Here is a 27,500-nt window from a genome sequence, read left to right as displayed (position 1 = left end):
AATCAAGGGTTATGGGAAAAAGTCAGGAAAGTGGAGTTGAAGATTATCAGATCAGCCGTGATCTCATCGAATGGCAGAGCAATCTTGATGGGCTGAATGGCCTACTTCTATTCCTACGTCTTATGGTCTTATAGCATGACGCAAGAGTGAGAGCAGTGTTGCAACACTTGGAAGAAGCAGGACTAACTCTCAATAAAAGTGTGAGTTTTCACAGCCAACCATTAAATTTCTTTGACACACCATTCATGCTTCGAGCATTAGGGCTATTCTCAAAAGACCAAGGCAGTCAAAAGTTTTACACAATCTCGCAACATAAGGGAGCGGTCAGTTAAGTAAGAAAGTTCTTTACAATCTAGCCATTGTAAATGAATCATTATGACAATTGCTTGGGCAAGACCCAACAAAAGAAGTTAAAGATTGCAAAAACAGAATTACCTGGAAAAACTCAGCAGGTCTGGCAGCATCGGCGGAGAAGAAAAGAGTTGACGTCTCGCGACCTCATGACCCTTCAACAGAACTAGGTGAATCCAAGGAAGGGGTGAAATATAAGCTGGTTTAAGGGGGGGTGGGGTTTGGGGGGGGAGAAGTGGAGGGGGGTGGTGTGCTTGTAGGGACAAACAAGCAGTGGTAGGAGCAGATCATCAAAAGATGTCACAGACAACAGAACAAAAGAACACATAGGTGTTAAAGTTGGTGATATTATCTAAACAAATGTGCTAATTCGTTTAGATAATATCACCAACTTTAACACCTATGTGTTCTTTTGTTCTGTTGTCTGTGACATCTTTTGATGATCTGCTTCTATCATTGCTTGTCTGTCCCTACAACCACACCACCCCCCTCCACTTCTCTCCCCCCCACCTCCCTTTAAACCAGCTTATATTTCACCTGTTCGTTGGATTCACCTAGTTCTGTTGAAGGGTCATGAGGACTCAAAACATCAACTCTTTTCTTCTCCGCCGATGCTGTCAGACCTGCTGAGTTTTTCCAGGTAATTCTGTTTTTGTTTTGGATTTCCAGCATCCGCAGTTTTTTTGTTTTTATTAAGTTAAAGATTGCATTAGTTCTAAGGAAATGGCTTGTAAGATTGCCTGAAAAAGTGGTAAATCCAAGGATTCGGAGCAATTTACAATCCAGAGAAAGATGACTAAGAAATTGATAAAGAAAGGGAAAAGAGAAAATGAATGCAACTAGTGAGTAACATAAAGGCAGACTGTAAAAGCTTCTTCAGGTTTGTGAAAAGCAAAGGATTAGCCAGGACAAATGTGGATCCACTACAGGTGGATACAGGAGAATTTATAATGGAGAATAGGGAAATAGTGGAGGAACAATCACTTTGTGTCTGTCTTCATGAAGGAAGATACAGAAAAACTCCCAGAAATACCAGGGAACCAAGGGATTAGTGAAAATAAGGAACTCAAAGGAGTTAGTTTCTAAGGAGGTAGTTCTCAAAAAATTAATTAGATTGAAGGTTGATAAATCCTCTGGACCAGATAACCTACATCCCAGAGTATTGAAGCAGGTGGCTAAAGAGATAGTGGATGCATTGGTGGTTATCTTTCAAAATTCTGTATACTCTGGAAATGTCTCTGCAGAATGTAAAGTAGCAAATATAACCCCACTATTTAAGGAGGGAGAGAGAAAACTGAGAACTACAGACCTGTTAGTTTGATATCTATTGTGGCAAAAATGTTGGAAATTATTATTAAGGATGTGATAAAGTTGATAGAAAAAGTAGCAAGCCTGAGAATTGGGAACAATTTAGAATTCAGCAAAGGAGGAGCAAGAAGTTGGTTAAGAGGGGAAAAAAAGATTATGAGAATAAACTTTCAGGGAACATAAAAACAGGCAGTAAAAGTTTCTGTCAGTATGTAAAAAGAGATTATTGAAGACAAATGTAGGTCCCTTACAGTCTGAAATGTGCCACGACTCACTGGGGATAGTGCGCTGTAGTACCAAGCCCCACTGCTCCCCGAGCCATGACAAATATGAGAAGTTTAACCAGACCACCAAATTGCCTAACTGGCTAATTTAGGTTAAAAGAATGCGAGCACCAGGTTTGTAAACTTAGCATGTAAATAACTGTTTATTAAACAGATTGTCTGTAACCAGTGGCAAAAGAAAGAAATATGAACTGCTAACTTTTAACTCTAACTTAAACTCTACGCCTTCTTAAACCCCTACACACACACACACTTGCTTTTAATGCCTCTACTGGTGATTTTTCCCCTTTTCCTCCGGACTGGGGTTTCTCAAAGAAAGTAGGATACAGTGATATGAGGAATAGCCAGCTAGGTACTATTTCCAGCATCCGCAGTTTTTTTGTTTTTTTTAAGTTAAAGATTGCATTAGTTCTAAGGAAATGCTGGAGTCTTGGATAAGGGAACCAAATGTAATATTTCCAAGTTTGCTGATCACATGAAACTTGGTAGGAAAGTAAATGGTGAGGAGGATATTAAGAGGCTAGGATTGCTGGAGTCTTACAAAGCACAGGAGAGAGAGGTTTCAGTTCTTTCCTCTTTTCAGGCTAGGAGCTGATCTGCTGCACTTTCCTCACGCAAAACCTGGCTACTTGGTCAGGAGCCAGTCAAAACACCATCACTAGGCAGTTCCCTCTTAAACCAGATCTCTGTTCCAGCACCATCTGGTGCAACCTGGTACACACTGTTCCAGGAGATAGCAACATTGTAGATTTTCTTCTAGCTCCAGTGAACATCTCTTTTAAACTGCAGCCATGGAAAGCCACAGTCCAATCCTAAAGCCTCAGTCCAAGTAAAAATAAAATATGCTCTTTATGAACAGGAGAATTTATAATAGAAAACAAGGAAATGGCAGAGCAATTAAACAATCACTTTAGTTCTGTCTTCGTGGAAGAAGACACAAACAACTTCCCAGAAATGCTATAGAACCAAGGGCCTACTGAGAAGGGGAAATTGAAGGAAATTAGTATTACTGAAAAAGTAGCTCTGGACAAAAAAATGGAACTGAAAGCTGATGAATCCCCAGGGCTTGATAATCCATACCTCAGGGTACTAAAGGAGGTGGCCAATGAAATAGTGGATACATTGGTTGTCATCTTCCAAAATTCTGTAGGTTCTGGTACAGTCCCAGCAGAATGGAAGGTGGGAAATGTAACCCACTATTTAAAAAGGAAGGAGGGAGAAAACGGAATTACAGAACAGGTAGCCTGACCTCAGTCGTAGGGAAAATGCTAGAGTCTATCATAAAGGATGTGATAACAGGACACTTAGAAAATATCAACAGGATTAGACAAATTCAACATGATTTATGAAAGGGAAGTTACGTTTGACAAGCCTGCCGGAAGTTTTGGAGGACTAACAGAATAGATAAGGGAGAACTGGTAGATATGGTGTATTTGCATTTCCAGAAAGCTTTTGATAAAGTTCCACGTAAAAGGTAAATGTGCAAATTTAAAGCACATGGAATTGGGGGTAATATATTGGAATGGATTGAGAATTGGTTAGCAGACAGGAAACAGAGTAGGGATAAATAGGTCTTTTTTAGAATGGCAGGTGGTGACTAGTGGGGTACCGCAGGGATCAATGCTTGGGCCCCAGCTGTTCACAATATATATCAATGATTTGGATAAGGGAACCAAATGTAATATTTCCAAGTTTGCTGATCACATGAAACTTGGTAGGAAAGTAAATGGTGAGGAGGATATTAAGAGGCTTCAAGTGATTTAGACTGGTTGAGTGAGTGGGCATGGCAGATACAGTAAAACATGAGTAAGAAAAAGTGTGCTTATGACTGGTATCAAGTAGAAAACACAACTGAGAACCAAGTCGAACACAAGAGTTCAGAGGGGAGGTGAAAAAGCAAATAAGAGAAGCAAAGAGGGGTTATGAGAAAAGACTGGCAGCCAACATAAAGGGGAATCCCAAAGTCTTCTATTGGCACACAAATAGTAAAAGTGTGGTAACAGGAGGAGTAGGGCCAATTAGGGAACATAAAAGGGATTTACACATGGAGGTAGGGGCATGACTGCTTAGACATGATTAAATGAATACTTTGTCTTTACCAAGGAAACAGATGCTACCGAGGTCACGGCCACAGAGGAAGAAACTCTGTCACTGCAAGGGTTCAAAATTGATAAGGGGGAAGCTTTGGATAAACAGTTGGTACCTAAAGTTGACAAGACCCCAGGGCCGGATGAGGTGCATCCAAGGATTTTGAAGGAAGTAAGAGTGGAAATTGCAGGGCCACTGGCCATAACCTTTCAGTCTTCCCTGGACTCAGGGAAGGTGCCTGAGGACTGGAGAATTGCAAACATTGTGTCCTTGTTCAAAAAAGGTTGTAAGGATAACCTCAGCAATTGCAGAGCAGTCAGTTTAGCTTCAGTAGTTGGGAAGCTTTTAGAAATAATTATTCGGAATAGAATTAGTAATCAAATGGAAAAATGTGGGTTGATAAGGAAAAGCCAGCATGGATTTTTAAAGGGGAAATCGTGTTTAACTAACTTGCTGGAGTATTTTTGAAGAGGTTAGAGAGAGGTTAGTATGAGGGTAATGCTGTTGATGTGGTGTACATGGGCTTCCAGAAGGCATTCGATACAGTGCCACACAACAGACTTGTGAAGAAAGTTATAGCTCATGGAATAAAATGGACAGTAGCAACATGGTTACAAAACAGGCTTAATAATAGGAAACATGAGTAATGGTCAATGGATATTTTTCATGCTGGAGGAAGGTTGGTGGTGGAGTTCCCCAGGGATTGGTTTTGGTACCCTTGCTTTTCCTTATATATATAAATGACCTAGATCTTGGTGTGCAGGGGATAATTTCAAAGTTTGCGGATGATATGAAACTTGGAAGCATTGTCAACTGTGAGGAGGACAGTGTAGAACTTCAAAAGGACATTGACACATTGCTGGAGTGGGCAGATAGGTGGCGGATATAGTTCAGTGTAGAGAAATGTGAGGTGATGCATTTTGATAAGAAGAACATGGACAGCCAATAAAAAGTAAGGGGTATAATTCTTAAGGGTATGCTGGAGCAGAGGGACCTGGGTGTGTATGTGCATAGATCATTGGAGGTGGCAGGTCAGGTGGATAAAGCAGTTAATAAAGCATATAGTATAGTTTATTAATCGGGGCATAGAGTAGAAGTGCTGGGAGTTTATGTTGAGCTTATATGAGACACTATTTAGACCTCAGCTAGAGTATTGTGTACCGTTCTGTGCACCACACTATAGGAAGGATGTGAACACATTGGAGAGAGTGCAGAGGAGGTTTACAAGATGGTTCCTGGGATGAGAAACTTGAGTTACGAAGATAGATTGGAGAGGTTAGGACTGTTTTCCTTAGAGAGCAGAAGGCTAAGAGAAGATTTGATAGAGCTGTCCAAATTCACGAGGGGGCTAGATCAAGTAGGTAGGGAGAAACTGTTTCCAATCACAGTATCAGAGTATCTTTACAGCGCAGAAGGAGACTATCTGGCCCATTCAGCCTACACTAACTCTCTCAAAGGGCATTACATCTAGTCCCACTCCCCTGCCTAACCCCATAACCTTGCACAATCTCTCCTTTCAGGTAGCAATCCAATTCCCTTTTGAATACCTCGATTGAACCTGCCTCCACCACCCTCTCAGGAAATTTGTTCTAGACTCTAACCAAACTCTGGGTGAAAAATGTTTCCTCACATCACATTTACTCCTTTGCCAATTACTTTGAATCTGTTCCCACTAGTTCTTGATGTCTCCTTGAGTGGGAACAGTTTCTCACTATTTACCCTGTCCATACCCCTCAGGATATTGAATACCTCTATCAAGTCTCCTCTCAATCTTCTTGTCTCCAAGGAAAACAGTCCCAACCTCTCCAAACCATCCTCATAGCTATTGTTCTTCATCACTGGAATCATTCTTGTGAATCTCCTCTGCACTCTCTCCAATGCCTTCACATCCTTCCTCAAGTATAGTGCCCAGGATTGGACACAGTACTCCAGATGAGGCCTAACTAGTGTCTTATACAAGTTCAACATGACATCCTTACTCGTGTACTCAATCCTCTATTAATAAAGCCTAAGATTCTATATGCTTTATTAACTGCTCTCTCAACATGCCCTGCAACCTTCAATGACTTATGTACTTAGCACCAAGGTCCCTCTGTTCTGCACCTCCTTTAGAGGCTCTCCCTTTATCTTATACTGTTTCTCCACATCCTTCCTGCCAAAATGAATCACTTCACAATTGAACTTCATCTGCCACTTGTCTGCCCAATCGACCAATATGTCTATGTGCTTTTGAAATTCAAAACTTATCCCCATCACAGTTGACAACATTTCCATCTGCAAATTTTGAAATCATGTCCTGAATACCACAGGTCATTAATATATATGAGGAAGAGCAAGGGTCCCCACACTGAGCCATGGGGAACTCTACTACAAACCTTCCTCCAATCTGAAAAACAACCATTTATCACTACTCTCTGTTTCCTGTCACTCAGCCAATTTCTTATCCAAGTGCCTACTTTGCCTTTTATTCCATGAGCTAGGATTTTACTGAAAAGTCTGTTGTGCGGTACTGTATCAAATGCCTTTTGAAAATCCATATACACCACATCAACAGCATTTCTCTTATCAACCTTCTCTGTTACCTCCTCAAAAAATTGAAGCAAGTTAATTAAACATGATTTTCCCTTGATGAGTCCATACTGGCTCCCTTAATTATCCTGCACTTGCCTCAGTGATTATTGATTTTATCCCGTACTATAGTTTCCAGAGGTTTCCCTACCACTGAGGACAAACCGACTGGCCTGTAGCTGCTGGCTTTATCCTTGCACCTCTTTTTGAACAAGGGAGTAACATTCACAATTTTCCAGTCCTCTGGCACCTCCCTGTGTCTAAGGAAGACTGGAAGATTATCACTAATGCACCTGCAATTTCCTCTCGCACTTCCGTCAGTAGCTTTGGATGCCTCTTACCTAGTCATGGTACCTTATCTATTTTAAGTAGAGATAATCTTTCCAACACCTCTTTCCTCTCAATTATAAGTTCTTCGAGTGTACAAGTTACCTCCTCTCTCACCTCGGCCTGGGTAGCAAGTTCTTTCTTGTAAAGGCAGGTGCAAAGTACTCATTCAACACCTCCACTATTTCTCTAGTCTCCACATGCAAGTCCTCTTTGTCCCTAATCGGCCCTACTCTTTCTTTTACCACCCTTTTATTATTTACGTGCTTATAGAAGACCTTGGGATACCCTTTTATGTTTGCTGCCAGTCTCTTTTCAAACTCTCTCCATATTTTTCTTATTAATTTCTTCACTTCTCCTCTGGTCCTTCTATATTCAGCCTGATTCTCCATTATATTTTCTCCCTGGCATCTGTCGTACGCGCACTTCTTCCTTTTCATCTTTACCTCTACCTCTCTCGTCATCCAGGGTGCTCTTTATTTATTTGTCCTACCTTTTCCCTTCAAGGGAATATAGGGATCGAAAAGGATCGAGAATGAGAGGGCACTGGATACAACAAATGGGAGGACAGGTTGGGTGGGCACTCGCCCCCCTGCTTTTCTGATGAACCTCGCCAACCGCCTGGAGGGGATGGCTGCCAGGAGGGACACCCTCGTCCCAAGAGATGGGGGGGTGGGGGGGAGGCCACTGCCCCTCACAAGAGGGTATGGCAGGAGGTGGCAGCAGTGGTGAGTAGCCATGATGTGGTGCAGCACACATGGGTGCAGTGCTAAAAATACTTCAATGACCTGCTGTGCTCAGAAAGGGTGAGTACCGTGATGGTATGGGTCAGTGTGCAGAAGTGCTAAGGCCTGGCCTTAGACCTCAGGGGTGTTAGCGTCTGAGTGCCAACTGTCAATCATGCTGGAGCTGGCCAAGGGGGTGAGCCCTGGCAGCTTGGACTGAGTGTCTTGCAGCTTGAAGGCCATGACTCAGATGTGCCCTGCGAGGTGTTCCTCAGCTGGGGTTGGCCAGGCTGCAGTGGAGCTGCATGTACAGAGAGGACTAATCAATGCTCCTCTGTTATTTCAGGAGAAGACAATCCACAACAAAATAGAAAGGTCACGGACTGGCAGAGGCACTGCTAGCCTCCAAATCCTCTTGAGATACGAGCAAGGTGCCCTGGAGCTCGAGAGCCAGCATGCCCCACATGCACCAGGGTGTGGAGAGGCGTGGGTATCAGACGAAGGTAAGAGTGCAGTCCACAGGGGTGAGAGTTTCAGATTGTGCAACCATTCTAGTGTAGTCTCTTTATCAATATGAGCCTTGAACCTTGAGTCCCCATTGATCATTGAAAGATGAGGGCACCGTGATGCAGATCTCCATTGTCTCACCAGGGTATCTGGCATGCACAGTGACGGTGTGATGACTTTAACTAATGACATGTCCTTGTTCTCCCTTTTAGGTTCACCAGCAGCCGTTCGCTCTCCAGATCCCGATGGGCCACCCCTGACACCGGAGGACCACCGAGCTTCTGTTGCACATGCATCACACCCACTCTCTGAAGCAGGCACCAGCACAGATACCAGCACCTCGGTGGGCATTAAATCAGTGGCTAGTATCTCAATGCACATTGGTGAAGGCACGTCCCACTCACTTGAGGAGCAATCGGAGACAGAGAGTGCCCAGGGCACCAGCAGTCAGAGGACTGCTGGGGAACAGGACGATGATGAGTCGAAGACACATGATGAGCCCCTGGAGTCGTCCTTTTGGCAACAGATGCTGGACGGGAGGATCTGGTGAAGATCCATGAGGGTTATATGTACCATGATCTCCGTTCTGAAGGAGCGAGAGCATTTTGTTGACCGTCATGGCCAAGTGCATTGCCTCTTCTATTGAGAGAGTGGCAACTCCCATGGAGATGCAGCTCCAGGGACAGAATCCTGGGGTTGCACTTGGACCTGCAATCCCTCACACTGGCACTGATCTTAGGTGGTCAGTGCCCATGTGGGAGTTGGATGGGGCACCCAGTATCCCAGTTAGGTGCCCGTCCATCAATGGTGAACAGGGAGGTTCAGAGTGACCTCATGTTCGCGCAAGAGCTGCCTGTTGTCCCTGTGGGCTCCTCTCAGGGCGCTCTGGATGATGGCAGTAGCTCCTCCACTCCTCTGCCAGTGACCGAGGCATCTGATGAGGCTACAGCGACTGGGGAGATGCCAGCTGTGGCACTGGCCGCTCCCTCCCAGGCGGGGCCAGCACTGGCCAGAGGACGCCCGCCAAGGTCATCAAGGCCAACAAGACAGCAGAATGAGCAGGCGGTCTCCAATACCGGTGCCAATGAGGGGGGAAGCACCTAAACATAGCACCCGCAAGCGTAAGTTAAAGGCACCATGACCACAAGAGGGTCAGGTCACGGGTGATTTTATTCAATGGCTCTGAAGAAGAATCATACAGACTCAAAACGTTAACTCTTTCTCTCCACAGATGCTGTCAGAATTGCTGAGTCTTTCCAGCAGTTTTTGCTTTTGTTTCAGATTTCCAGTATCTGCAGAATTTTGCCTTTATATATGGGTGATTTTATGTTCATTTAAGTTTACTTTATCTATGCTGGTCTGGGAATGAAGACCAGAGTAGTTTATGTCAATAGTTTAGAATTGTTAAAATGAGATAAATTTTGCTTTTGTCTTCATGGCCTGAGTATGCTTCACCTTTTTGTTTTATGGTGTAGGGTATGCCAGTATGTAATGCTGGACGTCTGAACTTTATTGCACATACACTGAGTGTTACTTGGGTTCAAATGAAAGGGTCATTTCAGACACCCGGGATGGACACAACTGCCCTGGCATGTGGTTGAAGCTGATCTTTGGTAGTCTAACTAAAGGAGTGTTGGATCAAGGTGTCCCTGGTGTCCCTGCATCCCTGGAGGTTACCGAGGTCTGCCTCCATGCCCTCAGTGTTCTCCTTACCATGCTCCTCTTCTGAATCACTACAGGACTCATCCTCTCTTGCCTGTGGAGCTGTGTCAAGATCCTCTTCCTCCAGTGGGTCACCCTTGCCAGTGCCAAATTGTGGAGAGTGCAGCAAGCAACCACTATCAGTGACACCTGTTCTGGGGCATATTATAGTGCTCCCCCTAAAAGGTCCAGGCATCGGAAGCGAGTCTTCAGAAGACCTATGGCTGTCTCTACCACATGGAGGCATGACTTGCGTTGTAATACTGCTCTGACTCTGTTCTTGGGTGGCGTCATGAGCCACCTCTTCAATAAATAGCCCTTGTCACCTAGCAGCCATCCATCCAGTCTGGCTGGAACAGTGAACAGACTTGGCACCTGGGAGTGTCTCAGGATATAAGTGTCACAGGAACTGCCTGGATACCTTGCACAGACTTGTAGAATCAGTATCCTGTGATCACACACTATCTGCACGTTCATGGAGTGGAAGACCTTCCTGTTGACGAAGGCCCCGGGCTCACCCCCTGGCACCTTGATGGCCACATGTGTACAGTTTATTGTACCCTGGACGCGGGAGAAGCCAGCAATTGTTGCAAAGCCTCTGGCTCACTCAGACTGGCTGGCCTTGTCCGTACAATAAAGAGTAAAAGTCAGCATCTGCCTGAACAGAGCTTCTGTCACCAGCTGATGGTGGACAGCTGATTTGGAGACTCCAAACTGATCCCCCACGGACCCCTGGAAGGAGCCAGAGGCATAGAAGTTGAGGGTACCGTGACCTTCAGAGCCACTGGGCATGGGGTGTCCACCCACACAGGCACAACTGACCTCAGGGCCGACCCTCTCACAGATGGATGTCACTGTCTCCCTTGAGAGACGGAGCCTCCTTCAGCATTGTATCTCAGACATATTGAGGTAGCTGCATTGCTGCCTGTAAACCCTGGCAGCAGGATAGTGGCATCTTCTGCAGGCCCTTCTGCCTTGGACTAACTGCTGGCCCTGCGTCCCTCCTCCCACAAGTCCCTACCCTGAAAGGTGCAATGGGACACCTGGCCTTCTCTTCTTTCTGCTCCTCTCTTCCTCCTCAGAGGAGATGCCACCAGCGGAGACCATAATCCCCATTATCAGGATAACAGAAGGCTGCCTGATACCTGGAAGGGTCCACAGGTGTCTGAATCCTCCAGGGGCCTTGGAGACACCAGTGAGTCCTGAAATGAAGCCTGGAAATGCTAAGAATGAAGCCCCAAACAGAGATGAAGCTGCCAAGTTCCAATAAGCAACCAGCCACAAACTACCTCCAAAACTCCTCATTACTCACACCGACAATGCTGCTGACCCTTTTTATCCTGCCCTTGGATGAGGTTTGTAAAAATGTCAGCTGCCCACCTGCCTGTTTTACCCATGCAACAAGCTGGAAATCGCACAGGCAAGAAAACAATCCCAGTCAATTGGACTCTTAAAGGCCTTAAGTGGCCGCTTAATTAATGGTGGGCACTGCTCTGGCACCTGCCGAGCAAAATATCGTGAGTGGTGATGATGTCGGGATGCTCATTCGACATCACCACACACTATTTTACTCCCAATCGGGTCGAGCACACGTCCGCCCGCGGGACATAAATTCTGCCCATAGTTTTTTCCAGAACCATACGCTATCATGTGGCCCCCTTTTGTACTCAGTCCACCAGGGCAAGAGGTTCCCAGCTCCCTTTCAACTGATTAATGACCTCTTCTTGGAAATCGATATCTCTGCCGAGAAAAGCAATCAGAGCTCTTGCATTAACCCTTTAAGAAATAATGTCTTTTAAAACACAAATTCTTCCAGAATGATCTTAGTCCTCGAAGATGAACCATTTTCTGTGTTCCTCACACAATGCAGCATTGTGGGGAAAGCCCATCTGCTTCACTAATGTCTGTCATTTAGGGAAGGGAATCTGCTGTCCCCTCAGCCTGGCCTATACATGACTGCAGACTCACAACAATGTGACTGACACTTAACTACCCTGTGAAATGGCCTCGCAGGTCAATCAAATTGTCATAAAGGCAGCCCACCACTACCTGCTCAAGAAGGCATAGTCATTAAATGCTTATCATCGTTCACGTCCCAAGAATGAATTACAAAAATAAATCTCCAATCAGCCCCAACAATTCACCACTCTGTTCCAATAAGCCATGAGGATTTGAAATGCATTGCCTGATAGAGTGGTGTACACAGATTTAATCATAGCCTTCAAAAATAATTGGATAAGTATTCAAAGGAATAAAACTTTCAGCAATGTGAATTATCAGTGCAATTGACCTCACTGGATTGCTCTTCAAGAGATCGGAAACAATTCGATATGACCTGCTTCTCTGCTGTACTGGTCCATGATGCTATGATTATTAAAGGACTTGTTAGGCTAGAGGAAGAGAAAATGTTTCCACTCACAGGTGAGACCAGAACGAATGAATATGCAATGGCTGCAGTAAACCCAGTAGGGAATTTTGGAGAAATGTCTTTACATAGAGCGTGGAACATGATACCATAGGGAGTAGTTGAAGTGTGTACCAAGGATGTTTTTAAGGGGAATCTAGTTAAGTAAGAAGGGAAACTGATAGATTTATATAAACTAGAGCAGGAGCATACTCACGTGGAGCTTAAACACTGACTTGGATCTAAAAATGGCCAGTTTCTGGGCTGTAAATACTCTGCAAAACTTTGTAATGCTTTGCAACTGCAGTGCATGGACAGGAAGTGAATGGACAGTTAGATTACTGTGTCAGGAATTTTGAATTTAGTCAGACAGATTATTGACGAGAAAATTAGTTGAGAGATGTCAATAATGAGATTCAATTTTCATTGTTTGTAAACTCTGAAGCTTTGCACATGGATAGAAATTATCCATTTTTCATGTGTGTTATAGGGAATCAGACTGAATAGTAATCAGTTGAGGTTAATCATTTTGACTTCCTTGTCAGGTGAATTTGGAGAGGTGTGCAGTGGGCACCTCAAGTTACCTGGAAAAAGGGAGATTTTTGTGGCTATCAAGACCTTAAAATCTGGTTATACAGAGAAGCAGAGACGAGACTTCCTGAGTGAAGCAAGCATCATGGGACAATTTGATCATCCAAATGTCATCCATCTAGAAGGAGTCGTCACGAAAAGCAGCCCAGTGATGATTATCACAGAGTTCATGGAGAATGGGTCACTGGACTCCTTCCTTCGGGTAAGATATTTAGAAATTGTGTTTTATTTCAGGAAATCATTCCCAACTTTACATGTGCTGAAACAAAATTTGATAACAGTTGGAATGTTTTTCAGTTCCCAGCTTAAGTAGTTCCCAACTTCACTATCCATGAAGAGAATAGATTAGGCGACACAAGTACATGAGAAATAGGAACAGGAGTAGGCCATTGTGTCTGTCAAAGCTGCTCCGCCATTCAATAAGATCATGGCTGACTTGATGAGGCTTTAACTCCACTTTCCTGTCTGTCCCCCAGAATCACAGACTGCAGAAGAGGCCCTTCGGCCCATCGAGTCTGCACTGACACGTGAGAAACACCTGACCTCCCTACCTAATCGCATTTACCAGCACTTGGTCCATAGCCTTGAATGTTATGACGTGCCAAGTGCTCATCCAGGTACTTTTTAAAGGATGTGAGGCAACCTGCCTCCACCACCCTCCCAGCACATTCCAGACCGTCACCACCCTCTGGGTAAAAAAGTTTTTCCTCACATCCCCCCTAAACCTCCTGCCCCTCACCTTGAAGTCGTGTCCCCTTGTGACTGACCCTTCAACTAAGGGGAACAGCTGCTCCCTATACACCCTGTCCATGCCTCTCATAATCTTGTACACCTCGATCAGGTTGCCTCTCAGTCTTCTCTGCTCCAGCGAAAACAACCCAAGGCTATCCAACCTCTCTTCATAACTTAAATGTTTCATCCCAGGCAACATCCTGGTGAATCCCTCCAGTGCAATCACATCCTTCTTATAATGTCGCGACCAGAACTGCTCACAGTACTCCAGTTGCAGCCTCACCAAGGATCTATACAACTCCAATGTGACCTCCCTACTTTTGTAATCTATGCCTTGATTGATAAAGGCAAGTGTCCTTTTTCACCACCCCACTAACATGCCCCTCCACCTTCAGAGATCTATGGACACACACGCCAAGGTCCCTTTGTTCCTCAGAACTTCCTAGTGTCATGCCATTCATTGAATACTTCCTTGTCAAATTACTCCTTCCAAAGTGTATCACCTCACTTTTCAGGGTTAAATTCCATCTGCCACTTATCTGCCCATTTGACCATCCCCTCTATATCTTCTTGTAGCCCAAGACACTCAATCTCACTGTTAACCACCCGATCAGGTCTCCTCTCAGTCTTCTCTGCTCCAGCGAAAACAACCCAAGTCAATCCAACATCTCTTCATAACTTAAATGTTTCATCCCAGGCAACATCCTGGTGAATCTCCTCTGCATTCCCTCCAGTGCAATCACATCCTTCCTATGATGTGGCAACCAGAACTGCACACAGTACTCCATCTGTGGCCTCACCAATGTTCGATACAATTCCAACATGATCTTCCTACTTTTGTAATCTATGCCTTGATTGATAAAGGCCAGTGTCTCATATGCCTTTTTCACCACCCCACTAACGTGCCCCTCCACCTTCAGAGATCTATGGACACACATGCTAAGGTCCCTTTGTGTCATCCCCATAACCCTCGATTCCCTTGTCAATCAAAAATCTGTCTAACTCAGCCTTGAATATATTCAATGAGTCAGCTTCCACAGTTGTCTGGGGAAAAGAGTTCAAAACAGGACCTACCCTCTCGAGAGATGAGATTCCTCCTCACCTCAGCCTTAAATGGTAGACCCCTTATTTTGAAACTTATTTTGAATCCCTAGATTCTAGAATTTGTCACAAGGGGAAATATCACTCAGCATCTACCTTAGTCTTGTCCAACATGCGGCCTGCGGACCAGAATCATGACCAGCACCCCACACTAACGACTGACCAAAAATTGTTGTAGATACAACAGATTGGATTTGAAAGATGCTGTAAAACAGCTCATCCAATCACAGGCTCGTGATTGTCATCCCCGCTGTATCAGAGAGTGTGAGAAAAAGTATGTGTGTGGAAGAGAAAGAGTGTGTGAAAGAGAAAGAGTGTGTGAAAGAGAAATTGTGTGTTAGAGAGAGAGTGTGTGTGAGTGAGATTGTGTGTCAAAGAGAGAGTGTGTCAAAGAGAGGGTGTGTGTGTGTGTGGGAGAAAGTGTCAGAGAGAGAGAGTTTGTGTGTGTGTGAGAGAGAGTTTGTGTGTGTGTGAGAGAGAGTTTGTGTGTGTGTGAGAGAGAGAGAGTGTGTGTGAGAGAGAGAGAGTGTGTGTGTGAGAGAGAGAGTGTGTGTGTGTGTGAGAGAGAGAGAGTGTGTGTGTGAGAGAGAGAGGGTGTGGGTGAGAGAGAGAGAGAATGTGTATGTGTGAGAGCGAGAGTGTGTATGTGTGAGAGTGAGAGTGTGTATGTGTGAGAGCGTCTGAGAGTACGTGTGACAGAGAGTGCGTGTGAGAGAGTGTGTGTGAGAGAGTGCATGTGAGAGAGAGTGCATGTGAGAGAGAGTGCGTGTGAGAGAGAGAGAGTTTGTGTAAGAGAGAGAGTGTGTGTGAATGAGAGCGAGAGTGTGTATGTGTGAGAGCGATAGTGTGTATGTGTGAGCATGTGAGAGAGAGTGCGTGTGAGAGAGAGTGCGTGTGAGAGAGAGTGCGTGTGAGAGAGAGTGCGTGTGCGAGAGAGTGTGCAAGAGAGTGCGTGAGAGAGTGTGTGAGAGAGTGCGAGAGAGAGTGCGAGAGAGTGTGCGAGAGAGTGTGCGAGAGGGTGAGAGAGAGACTGTGAGAGACAGAGAGAGAGTGTGAGAGAGAGAGAGTGTGAGAGAGAGTGCGGGAGAGAGTGTGAGAGTGAGTGAGAGAGCATGAGAGAGAGAGAGAGAGAATGTGAGAGAGAGTGTGAGAGAGAGAATGTGTGAGAACGAGTATGTGTGAGAGAGAGTGTATGTGTGAGAGAGAGAGTATGTGTGAGAGAGAGTATGTGTGAGAGAGAATGTGTGAGAGAGAGAGTATGTGAGAGAGTGTGTGTGTGAGAGTGTAGGAGAAAGAGATAGCGTGAGAGAAAGAGACAGAGAGTGTGTGAGAGAGAGCATGTGACAGAGAATGTGTAAGAGAGAGTGTGTGTTAGAGAGAGCGTGTGAGAGAGAGACCGTGTGAGAGAGAGAGAGCATGAGAGAGAGAGCGTGTGAGAGAGACTGTATGAGAGAGAGCATGTTTGAGAGAGAGCGTGTGAGAGAGAGTGTGTGAGGGAGAGAGCACGTGAGAGACTGTGTGAGAAGGATAGTGTGTAAGAGGGATAGTGTGTGAGAGAGAGAAAGGAAGAGAGATTGTGTGAGAGAGAGAAAGCGAGGGAGAGTGTGGGAGAGAGAGTGTGGGAGAGAGAGTGTGTGAGAGAGAGAGTGTGTGTGAGAGAGAGAGATTGTGTGAGAGAGAGGGTTTGTGCTCGAGAGAAATTGTGCATGCATGAGAGAGTGTGTGACAGAGAGAGAGTGTGTGTGCGAGAGAGTGTGTGCGGGAGAGAGAGAGAGTGTGAGAGAGAGAGAGTGCGGGAGAGAGTGTGAGAGTGAGTGAGAGAGTGTGAGAGAGAGAGAGAGAATGTGAGAGAGAGAGTTTGTGAGAGAGAGAATGTGTGAGAGCGAGTATGTGTGAGAGAGAGTGTATGTGTGAGAGAGAATGTGAGGGAGAGAGTATGTGTGAGAGAGAATGTGTGAGAGAGAGAGAATGTGTGCGAGAGAGAGTGTGAGAGAGAGAATGTGTGAGAGCGAGTATGTGTGAGAGAGAGTGTATGTGTGAGAGAGAATGTGAGAGAGAGAGTATGTGTGAGAGAGAATGTGTGAGAGAGAGAGTATGTGAGAGAGTGTGTGTGGGAGTGTAGGAGAAAGAGATAGTGTGAGAGAAAGAGAGACAGAGAGAGTGTGTGAGAGAGAGCATGTGACAGAGAATGTGTAAGAGAGAGTGTGTGTTAGAGAGAAAGCGTGTAAGAGAGAGTGTGTGAGAGAGAGAGTGCGTGTGAGAGAGAGAGCGTGAGAGAGAGAGAGCGTGTGAGAGAGACTGTATGAGAGAGAGGGCATGTTCGAGAGAGAGCGTGTGAGAGAAAGCGTGTGAGGGAGAGAGCGCGTGAGAGACTGTGTGAGAAGGATAGTGTGTAAGAGGGATAGTGTGTGAGAGAGAGAAAGGAAGAGAGATTGTGTAAGAGAGAGAAAGAGAGAGAGAGTGTGTGAGACAGAGTGTGGGAGAGAGAGTGTGTGGGAGAGAGAGTGTGTGGGAGAGAGAGTGTGAGAGAGAGAGCATGTGAGAGAGAGAGCGTGTGAGAGAGAGAGCGTGAGAGAGAGCGTGAGAGAGAGAGCGTGTGAGAGAGACTGTATGAGAGAGAGAACATGTTCGAGATAGAGCATGTGAGAGAGAGCGTGTGAGGGAGAGAGCACGTGAGAGACTGTGTGAGAAGGATAGTGTGTAAGAGGGATAGTGTGTGAGAGAGAGAAAGGAAGAGAGATTAATTGAGAGAGAGAAAGCGAGAGAGAGTGTGGGAGAGAGAGTGTGGGAGAGAGAGTGTGTGGGAGAGAGAGTGTGAGAGAGGGAGCATGTGAGAGAGAGAGCGTGTGAGAGAGAGAGCGTGTGAGAGAGAGAGCGTGAGAGAGAGCGTGAGAGAGAGCGTGTGAGAGAGACTGTATGAGAGAGAGAACATGTTCGAGATAGAGCATGTGAGAGAGAGCGTGTGATGGAGAGAGCGCGTGAGAGACTGTGCGAGAAGGATAGTGTGTAAGAGGGATAGTGTGTGAGAGAGAGAAAGGAAGAGAGATTATGTGAGAGACAGAAAGCGAGAGAGTGTGGGAGAGAGAGTGTGAGAGAGAGAGAGTGTGTGAGAGAGAGAGAGATTGTGTGAGAGAGAGGGTGTGTGCGGGAGAGAAATTGTGCATGCGTGAGAGAGTGTGTGAGAGAGAGAGTGTGTGTATGCGAGAGAGTGTGTGCGGGAGAGAGAGAGAGAGTGTGAGAGAGAGTGCGGGAGAGAGTGTGAGAGTGAGTGAGAGAGTGTGAGAGAGAGAGAGAATGTGAGAGAGAGAGAGAGAGTGTGAGAGAGAATGTGTGAGAGAGAGTAGGTGTGAGAGAGAGTGTATGTGTGAGAGAGAATGTGTGAAAGAGAGTATGTGTGAGAGAGAGAGTATGGGTGAGAGAGAGAGTATGTGTGAGAGAGAATGTGTGAGAGAGAATGTGTGAGAGAGAGAGTGTGAGAGAGAGAATGTGTGAGAGCGAGTATGTGTGAGAGAGTGTATGTGTGAGAGAGAATGTGAGAGAGAATGTGTGAGAGAGAGAGTATGTGAGAGAGTGTGTGTGAGAGTGTAGGAGAAAGAGATAGTGTGAGAGAAAGAGAGACAGTGTGTGAGAGAGAGCATGTGACAGAGAATGTGTAAGAGAGAGTGTGTGTTAGAGAGAAAGCGTGTGAGAGAGAGAGTGTGAGAGAGAGAGCGCGTGTGAGAGAGAGAGCGTGAGAGAGAGAGAGCATGAGAGAGAGAGCATGAGAGAGAGAGCGTGTGAGAGAGACTGTATGAGAGAGAGGGCATGTTCGAGAGAGATTCTGTGAGAGAGAGTGTGTGAGGGAGAGAGCACGTGAGAGACTGTGTGAGAAGGATAGTGTGTAAGAGGGATAGTGTGTGAGAGAGAGAAAGGAAGAGAGATTGTGTGAGAGAGAGAAAGAGAGAGAGAGTGTGGGAGAGAGAGTGTGGGAGAGAGAGCGTGAGAGAGAGAGTGTGTGAGAGAGAGAGAGATTGTGTGAGAGAGAGGGTATGTGCGGGAGAGAAATTGTGCATGCGTGAGAGAGTGTGTGAGAGAGAGAGTGTGTGAGAGAGAGAGTGTGAGAGAGAGAGCGTGTGAGAGAGAGAGCGTGTAAGAGAGAGAGCGTGAGAGAGAGAGCGTGAGAGAGAGCGTGAGAGAGAGCGTGTGAGAGAGACTGTATGAGAGAGAGAACATGTTCGAGAGAGAGCGTGTGAGAGAGAGCGTGTGAGGGAGAGAGCACGTGAGAGACTGTGTGAGAAGGATAGTGTATAAGAGGGATAGTGTGTGAGAGAGAGAAAGGAAGAGAGATTAATTGAGAGAGAGAAAGCGAGAGAGAGTGTGGGAGAGAGAGTGTGGGAGAGAGATAGCGTGAGAGAGAGAGTGTGTGAGAGAGAGAGAGATTGTGTGAGAGAGAAGGTGTGTGTGGGAGAGAAATTGTGCATGCGTGAGAGAGTGTGTGAGAGAGAGAGTGTGTGTGTGCGAGAGAGTGTGTGCGGGAGAGAGAGAGAGAGTGTGAGAGAGAGTGCGGGAGAGAGTGTGAGAGTGAGTGAGAGAGTGTGAGAGAGAGAGAGAGAGAATGTGAGAGGGAGAGAGTGTGAGAGAGAATGTGTGAGAGAGAGTATGTGTGAGAGAGAATGTGTGAGAGAGAGAGTATGTGAGAGAGTGTGTGTGTGAGAGTGTAGGAGAAAGAGATAGTGTGAGAGAAAGAGAGACAGGGAGAGTGTGTGAGAGAGAGATCGTGAGAGAGAGAGAGCATGAGAGAGAGAGAGCATGAGAGAGAGAGCGTGTGAGAGTGACTGTATGAGAGAGAGGGCATGTTCGAGAGAGGGCATGTGAGAGAGAGCGTGTGAGGGAGAGAGCGCATGAGACACTGTGTGAGAAGGCTAGTGTGTAAGAGGGAAAGTTTGTGAGAGAGAGAAAGGAAGAGAGATTGTGTGAGAGAGAGAAAGAGAGAGAGAGTGTGTGAGACAGAGTGTGGGAGAGAGAGTGTGTGGGAGAGAGAGTGTGAGAGAGTGAGCGTGTGAGAGAGAGAGCGTGTGAGAGAGAGAGCGTGTGAGAGAGAGAGCGTGAGAGAGAGAGCGTGAGAGAGAGAGCGTGAGAGAGAGCATGAGAGAGAGAGCGTGTGAGAGAGACTGTATGAGAGAGAGAACATGTTCGAGAGAGAGCGTGTGAGAGAGAGCGTGTGAGAGAGAGAGCGTGAGAGAGAGAGCGTGAGAGAGAGAGCGTGAGAGAGAGCATGAGAGAGAGAGCGTGTGAGAGAGACTGTATGAGAGAGAGAACATGTTCGAGAGAGAGCGTGTGAGAGAGAGCGTGTGAGAGAGAGTGTGTGAGGGAGAGAGCGCGTGAGAGACTGTGTGAGAAGGATAGTGTGTAAGAGGGATAGTGTGTGAGAGAGAGAAAGGAAGAGAGATTGTGTGAGAGAGAGAAAGCGAGAGAGAGTGTGGGAGAGAGAGTGTGGGAGAGAGAGTGTGTGAGAGAGAGTGAGTGTGTGAGAGAGAGAGAGTGTGTGAGAGAGAGAGATTGTGTGAGAGAGACGGTGTGTGCTGGAGAGAAATTGTGCATGCGTGAGAGATTGTGTGAGAGAGAGAGAGAGTGTATGCGAGAGAGTGTGTGCGGGAGAGAGAGAGAGAGTGTGAGAGAGAGAGAGAGTGTGAGAGAGAGTGTGAGAGAGAGAGAGAGTGAGAGAGAGAGTGTGAGAGAGAGAGTGTGTGAGAGAGAGAATGTGCGAGAGAGAGAGTGTTAATGAGAGAGAGTGTGAATGAGAGAGAGTGTGAGAGAGAGAGTATGTGTGAGAGAGAGAGTATGTGTGAGAGAGAGAATGTGTGAGAGAGTGTGTGTGAGAGAGAGAGTGTGTGTGTGAGAGAGAGTATGTGTGAGAGAGAGAGTATGTTTGAGAGAGAGAATGTGTGAGAGAGAGAGTGTGTGTGAGAGAGAGAGTGTGTGTGTGAGAGAGTGTATGTGTGAGTGAGAGAGTATGTGTGAGAGAGAGTGTATGTGTGAGAGAGAGAGAATGTGTGAGAGAGAGAGAGTATGTGTGAGAGAGAATGTGTGAGAGAGAGAGTATGTGAGAGTGTGTGTGTGAGTGTAGGAGAAAGAGATAGTGTGAGAGAAAGAGAGACAGAGAGAGTGTGTGAGAGAGAGCATGTGACAGAGAATGTGTAAGAGAGAGTGTGTGTTAGAGAGAGAGCGTGTGAGAGAGAGAGCGTGTGAGAGAGAGAGAGCATGAGAGAGAAAGCGTGTGAGAGAGACTGTATGAGAGAGAGCATGTTTGAGAGAGAGCGTGTGAGAGAGAGCGTGTGAGGGAGAGCGCGTGAGAGAGAGAGAGCATGAGAGAGAAAGCGTGTGAGAGAGACTGTATGAGAGAGAGCATGTTTGAGAGAGAGCGTGTGAGAGAGAGCGTGTGAGGGAGAGAGCGCGTGAGAGACTATGTGAGAAGGATAGTGTGTAAGAGGGATAGTGTGTGAGAGAGAAAGGAAGAGAGATTGTGTGAGAGAGAGAAAGCGAGGGAGAGTGTGGGAGAGAGAGTGTGGGAGAGAGTGTGTGTGAGAGAGAGAGTGTGTGAGAGAGAGAGAGATTGTGTGAGAGAGAGGTGTGTATGGGAGAGAAATTGTGCATGCATGAGAGAGTGTGTGACAGAGATAGAGTGTGTGTGCGAGAGAGTGTGTGCGGGAGAGAGAGAGAGAGTGTGAGAGAGAGAGAGTGCGGGAGAGAGTGTGAGAGTGAGTGAGAGAGTGTGAGAGAGAGAGAGAGAATGTGAGAGAGAGTGTGACAGAGAGAATGTGTGAGAGCGAGTATGTGTGAGAGAGAATGTGTGAGAGAGAGAGTGTGAGAGAGAGAATGTGTGAGAGCGAGTATGTGTGAGAGAGCGAGTATGTGTGAGAGAGAATGTGTGAGAGAGAGAGTATGTGAGAGAGTGTGTGTGTGGGAGTGTAGGAGAAAGAGATAGTGTGAGAGAAAGAGAGACAGAGAGAGTGTGTGAGAGAGAGCATGTGACAGAGAATGTGTAAGAGAGAGTGTGTGAGAGAGAGAGCGTGTGAGAGAGAGAGCGTGTGAGAGAGAGAGCGTGTGAGAGAGAGAGCGTGAGAGAGAGAGAGAGCATGAGAGAGAGAGCGTGTGAGAGAGACTGTATGAGAGAGAGGGCATGTTCGAGAGAGAGCGTGTGAGAGAAAGCGTGTGAGGGAGAGAGCGCGTGAGAGACTGTGTGAAAAGGATAGTGTGTAAGAGGGATAGTGTGTGAGAGAGAGAAAGGAAGAGAGATTGTGTAAGAGAGAGAAAGAGAGAGAGAGTGTGTGAGACAGAGTGTGGGAGAGAGAGTGTGTGGGAGAGAGAGTGTGAGAGAGAGAGCATGTGAGAGAGAGAGCGTGTGAGAGAGAGAGCGTGAGAGAGAGCATGAGAGAGAGCGTGTGAGAGAGACTGTATGAGAGAGAGAACATGTTCAAGATAGAGCATGTGAGAGAGAGCGTGTGAGGGAGAGAGCGCGTGAGAGACTGTGTGAGAAGGATAGTGTGTAAGAGGGATAGTGTGTGAGAGAGAGAAAGGAAGAGAGATTATGTGAGAGAGAGAAAGCGAGAGAGAGTGTGGGAGAGAGAGTGTGGGAGAGAGAGTGTGTGAGAGAGAGAGTGTGTGAGAGAGAGAGAGATTGTGTGAGAGAGAGGGTGTGTGCGGGAGAGAACTTGTGCATGTGAGAGAGAGAGTGTGTGTGTGCGAGAGAGTGTGTGCGGGAGAGAGAGAGAGAGTGTGAGAGAGAGTGCGGGAGAGAGTGTGAGAGTGAGTGAGAGAGTGTGAGAGAGAGAGAGTGTGAGAGAGAATGTGTGAGAGAGAATGTGTGAGAGAGAGAGTGTGAGAGAGAGAATGTGTGAGAGCGAGTATGTGTGAGAGAGTGTATGTGTGAGAGAGAATGTGAGAGAGAGAGTATGTGTGAGAGAGAATGTGTGAGAGAGAGAGTATGTGAGAGCGTGTGTGTGTGAGAGTGTAGGAGAAAGAGATAGTGTGAGAGAAAGAGAGACAGAGTGTGTGAGAGAGAGCATGTGACAGAGAATGTGTAAGAGAGAGTGTGTGTTAGAGAGAAAGCGTGTGAGAGAGAGAGTGTGAGAGAGGGAGAGCGTGTGAGAGAGACCGTGTGAGAGAGACTGTATAAGAGAGAGGGCATGTTCGCGAGAGAGCTTGTGAGAGAGAGTGTGTGATGGAGAGAGCGCGTGAGAGACTGTGTGAGAAGGATAGTGTGTAAGAGGGATAGTGTGTGAGAGAGAGAAAAGAAGAGAGATTGTGTGAGAGAGAGAAAGAGAGAGAGACTGTGGGAGAGAGAGTGTGGGAGAGAGTGCGTGAGAGAGAGAGTGTGTGAGAGAGAGAGAGATTGTGTGAGAGAGAGGGTGTGTGCGGGAGAGAAATTGTGCATGCATGAGAGAGTGTGTGAGAGAGAGAGTGTGTGTGAGAGAGAGTGTGAGAGAGAGAGCGTGTGAGAGAGAGAGCGTGAGAGAGAGCGTGAGAGAGAGAGTGTGTGAGAGAGACTGTATGAGAGAGAGAACATGTTCGAGAGAGAGCGCGTGAGAGAGAGCGTGTGAGGGAGAGAGCGCTTGAGAGACTGTGTGAGAAGGATAGTGTGTAAGAGAGATAGTGTGTGAGAGAGAGAAAGGAAGAGAGATTAATTGAGAGAGAGAAAGCGAGAGAGAGTTTGGGAGAGAGAGTGTGGGAGAGAGATAGCGTGAGAGAGAGAGTGTGTGAGAGAGAGAGAGATTGTGTGAGAGAGAAGGTGTGTGCGGGAGAGAAATTGTGCATGCGTGAGAGAGTGTGTGAGAGAGAGAGTGTGTGTGCGAGAGAGTGTGTGCGGGAGAGAGAGAGAGAGAGTGTGAGAGAGAGTGCGGGAGAGAGTGTGAGAGTGAGTGAGAGAGTGTGAGAGAGAGAGAGAATGTGAGAGGGAGAGAGTGTGAAAGAATGTGTGAGAGAGTGTATGTGTGAGAGGGAGAGTATGTGTTAGAGAGAGAGTATGTGTGAGAGAGAATGTGTGAGAGAGAATGTGTGAGAGAGAGAGTATGTGAGAGAGAGAGTGTGTGTGTGAGAGTGTAGGAGAGATAGTGTGAGAGAAAGAGAGACAGAGAGAGTGTGTGAGAGAGAGCATGTGACAGAGAATGTGTAAGAGAGAGTGTATGTTAGAGAGAGAGCGTGTGGGAGAGAGAGCGTGAGAGAGAGAGAGAGAATGAGAGAGTGAGAGAGAGTGTGTGAGATAGAGTGTGAGCAAGAGAGAGTGTGAGAGAGAGAGTGTGAGAGAGAGTGTGTGTGAGAGCGAGTGTGTGAGAGAGAGAGAGTGTGTGTGTGAGAGAGAGAGTGCGTGTGAGAGAGAGAGTGTGAGAGAGAGTGCGTGTGAGAGAGTGCGTGTGAGAGAGAGTGCGTGTGAGAGAGACTGCATGTGAGAGAGACTGCGTGTGAGAGAGACTGCGTGTGAGAGAGACTGCGTGTGAGAGAGACTGCGTGTGAGAGAGAGAGTGTGTGTGAGAAAGAGAGAGTGTGTCTGTGTGAGAGAGCGTATAGAGTGTATGTGTGTGAGAGAGAGAGTATGTGTGAGAGAGTGTGCAAGAGAGAGAGAGTGAGCGAGAGAGAGAAAACGTGCGGGAGAAAGTGAGCAAGAGAGAGAGAGTGTGGGAGAGAGTGTGCGAGCGAGTGTGCGAGAGAGTGCGTGAGAGAGTGCGCAAGAGAGTGCGAGAGAGAGTGCGAGAGGGTGAGAGAGAGTGTGAGAGACAGAGAGAGTGTGAGAGAGAGAGATTGTGAGAGAGAGTGCGGGAGAGAGTGTGAGAGTGTGTGAGAGAGTGTGAGAGAGAGAGAGAGAATGTGAGAGAGAGTGTGAGAGAGAGAATGTGTGAGAGCGAGTATGTGTGAGAGAGAGTGTATGTGTGAGAGAGAATGTGAGGGAGAGAGTATGTGTGAGAGAGAATGTGTGAGAGAGAGGGAATGTGTGAGAGAGAGAGTGTGAGAGAGAGAATGTGTGAGAGCGAGTATGTGTGAGAGAGAGTGTATGTGTGAGAGAGAATGTGAGAGAGAGAGTATGTGTGAGAGAGAATGTGTGAGAGAGAGAGTATGTGAGAGAGTGTGTGTGTGGGAGTGTAGGAGAAAGAGATAGTGTGAGAGAAAGAGAGACAGGGAGAGTGTGTGAGAGAGAGCATGTGACAGAGAATGTGTAAGAGAGAGTGTGTGTTAGAGAGAAAGCGTGTGAGAGAGAGAGTGTGTGAGAGAGAGAGCGTGTGAGAGAGAGAGCGTGTGAGAGAGAGAGCGTGAGAGAGAGAGAGCGTGAGAGAGAGAGAGCATGAGAGAGAGAGCGTGTAAGAGAGACTGTATGAGAGAGAGGGCATGTTCGAGAGAGAGTGTGTGAGAGAGAGCGTGTGAGGGAGAGAGCACATGAGAGACTGTGTGAGAAGGATAGTGTGTAAGAGGGATAGTGTGTGAGAGAGAAAGGAAGAGAGATTGTGTGAGAGAGAGAAAGAGAGAGAGAGTGTGTGAGACAGAGTGTGGGAGAGAGAGTGTGTGGGAGAGAGAGTGTGAGAGAGAGAGCGTGTGAGAGAGAGAGCGTGAGAGAGAGAGAGCGTGAGAGAGAGCGTGAGAGAGAGAGCGTGTGAGAGAGACTGTATGAGAGAGAGAACATGTTCGAGAGAGAGCGTGTGAGAGAGAGTGTGTGAGGGAGAGAGGGCATGAGAGACTGTGTGAGAAGGATAGTGTGTAAGAGGGATAGTGTGTGAGAGAGAGAAAGGAAGAGAGATTGTGTGAGAGAGAGAAAGCGAGAGAGAGTGTGGGAGAGAGAGTGTGGGAGAGAGAGTGTGTGAGAGAGAGAGTGAGTGTGTGAGAGAGAGAGTGTGCGAGAGAGAGAGAGATTGTGTGAGAGAGACGGTGTGTGCTGGAGAGAAATTGTGCATGTGTGAGAGAGTGTGTGAGAGAGAGAGAGAGTGTGTGTGCGAGAGAGTGTGTGCGGGAGAGAGAGAGAGAGTGTGAGAGAGAGAGAGTGTGAGAGAGAGTGTTGGAGAGAGAGAGAGAGTGAGAGAGAGAGTGTGAGAGAGAGATTGTGTGAGAGAGAAAATGTGCGAGAGAGAGAGTGTTAATGAGAGAGAGTGTGAATGAGATAGAGTGTGAGAGAGAATGTGTGAGAGAGAGAATGTGTGAGAGAGAGAGTGTGTTTGAGAGAGAGTATGTGTGAGAGAGAGTATGTGTGAGAGAGAGAATGTGTGAGAGAGAATGTGTGAGAGAGAATGTGTACGAGAGAGAGTGTGTGCGAGAGAGAGTGTGTGCGAGAGAGAGTGTGTGTGGGAGAGAGTGTGTGTGGGATAGAGTGTGTGTGTGAGAGAGTGTGTGTGGGAGAGAGAGAGAGAGAGAGAGCGATTGAGAGAGAGAGAGAGAGAGTGTGTGTGTGAGAGAGAGAGTGTGAGAGAGGGAGTGTGAGACAGAGAGTGTGAGTGAGAGAGAGTGTGAGTGAGAGAGAGTGAGAGAGAGAGAGAGTATGTTTGAGAGAGATTGAGTATGTGTGAGAGAGAGAGTATGTGTGAAAGAGTATGTGTGAGAGAGAGAGTGTCTGTGAGAGAGAGAGTATGTGCGGGAGAGAAATTGTGCATGCGTCAGAGAATGTGTGAGGGAGAGAGAGTGTGTGTGAGAGCATGTGTGAGAGAGAGAGTATATGAGAGAGAGAGAGAGTGTGTGTGTGTGAGAGAGAGAGAGAATGAGAGAGAGTGAGAGAGAGAGAGAGTGTAAGAGAGAGAGAGTGTGAGAGAGAGAGAGTGTGAGAGAGAGCGTTTGAGAGAGAGAGCATGTGAGAGAGAAAGCGTGTAAGAGAGAGCGTTTGAGAGAGAGGGCGTGTGAGAGAGAGAGCGTGAGAGAGAGAGAGCGTGAGAGAGAGAGAGCGTGAGAGAGAGAGAGCGTGAAAGAGAGAGAGCGTGAAAGAGAGAGAGCGTGAGAGAGAGAGAACGTGAGAGAGAGAGAACGTGAGAGAGAGAGACCTTGAGAGAGAGAGAGCATTTGAGAGAGAGAGCTTGAGAGACAGAGAGTGTGAGAGAGCATTTGAGAGAGAGAGCGTGTGAGACAGAGAGAGAGAGTGCGTGTGGGGCAGAGAGAGAGTGTGCGTGAGACAGAGTGCGCGTGAGACATAGAGAGTGCGCATGAGACAGAGAGAGAGTGCGTTTAAGACAGAGAGAGAGTGCGCGTGAGACAGAGTGCGCATGAGACATAGAGAGAGAGAGAGCGCGTGAGACAGAGAGAGCGTGTGAGACAGAGAGAGAGTGTGCGTGAGACAGAGTGCGCGTGAGACAACGAGAGAGAGACTGCGCCTGAGACAGAGGGAGATGTGCGCGTGAGATAGAGGGAGAGGTGCGCGTGAGACAGAGAGAGAGTGCGCGTGAAACAGAGAGAGAGAGTGCACGTGAGACAGAGAGTGTGCGTGAGACAGAGAGAGAGTGCGCGTGAGACAGAGAGAGAGTGCACGTGAGACAGAGAGAGAGAGTGCGTGTGGGACAGAGAGAGTGCACATGAAACAGAGAGAGAGAGTGCGCGTGAGACAGAGAGAGAGAGTGCGCGTGAAACAGAGAGAGTGCACGTGAGACAGAGAGTGTGCGTGAGACAGAGAGAGAGTGCGCGTGAGACAGAGAGAGAGTGCGCGTGAGACATAGAGAGAGAGAGTGCGCGTGAGACAGAGAGTGCGCGTGAGACAGAGAGAGAGTGCGCGTGAGACATAGAGAGAGAGTGCGCGTGAGACATCGAGAGAGAGAGTGTGCGTGAGACAGAGAGAGAGTGCGCCTGAGACAGAGAGAGAGTGCGCCTGAGACAGAG

At 47.0% G+C, this 27,500-nt stretch overlaps 1 protein-coding gene across 1 annotated transcript in view; it reads left to right on the top strand.

The window, feature by feature from the left end:
- The window catches only part of LOC121288418 (ephrin type-B receptor 2-like), an 848,586-nt gene that overhangs the window by 740,016 nt on the left and 81,070 nt on the right, over nt 1–27,500 (top strand). Inside the window, exon 10 of the mRNA XM_041206952.1 lies at nt 12,809–13,056. Coding sequence (XP_041062886.1) covers nt 12,809–13,056 — 248 coding nt within the window. The remainder of the gene's footprint in view (nt 1–12,808; nt 13,057–27,500) is intronic.

Source organism: Carcharodon carcharias, chromosome 15, assembly GCF_017639515.1.
Source record: "Carcharodon carcharias isolate sCarCar2 chromosome 15, sCarCar2.pri, whole genome shotgun sequence".
Classification (NCBI taxonomy): Eukaryota; Metazoa; Chordata; class Chondrichthyes; order Lamniformes; family Lamnidae; genus Carcharodon; species Carcharodon carcharias.
The sequence above is the reverse complement of the archived record's forward strand: the minus strand, read 5'-3'. Positions and strand labels throughout refer to the sequence as shown.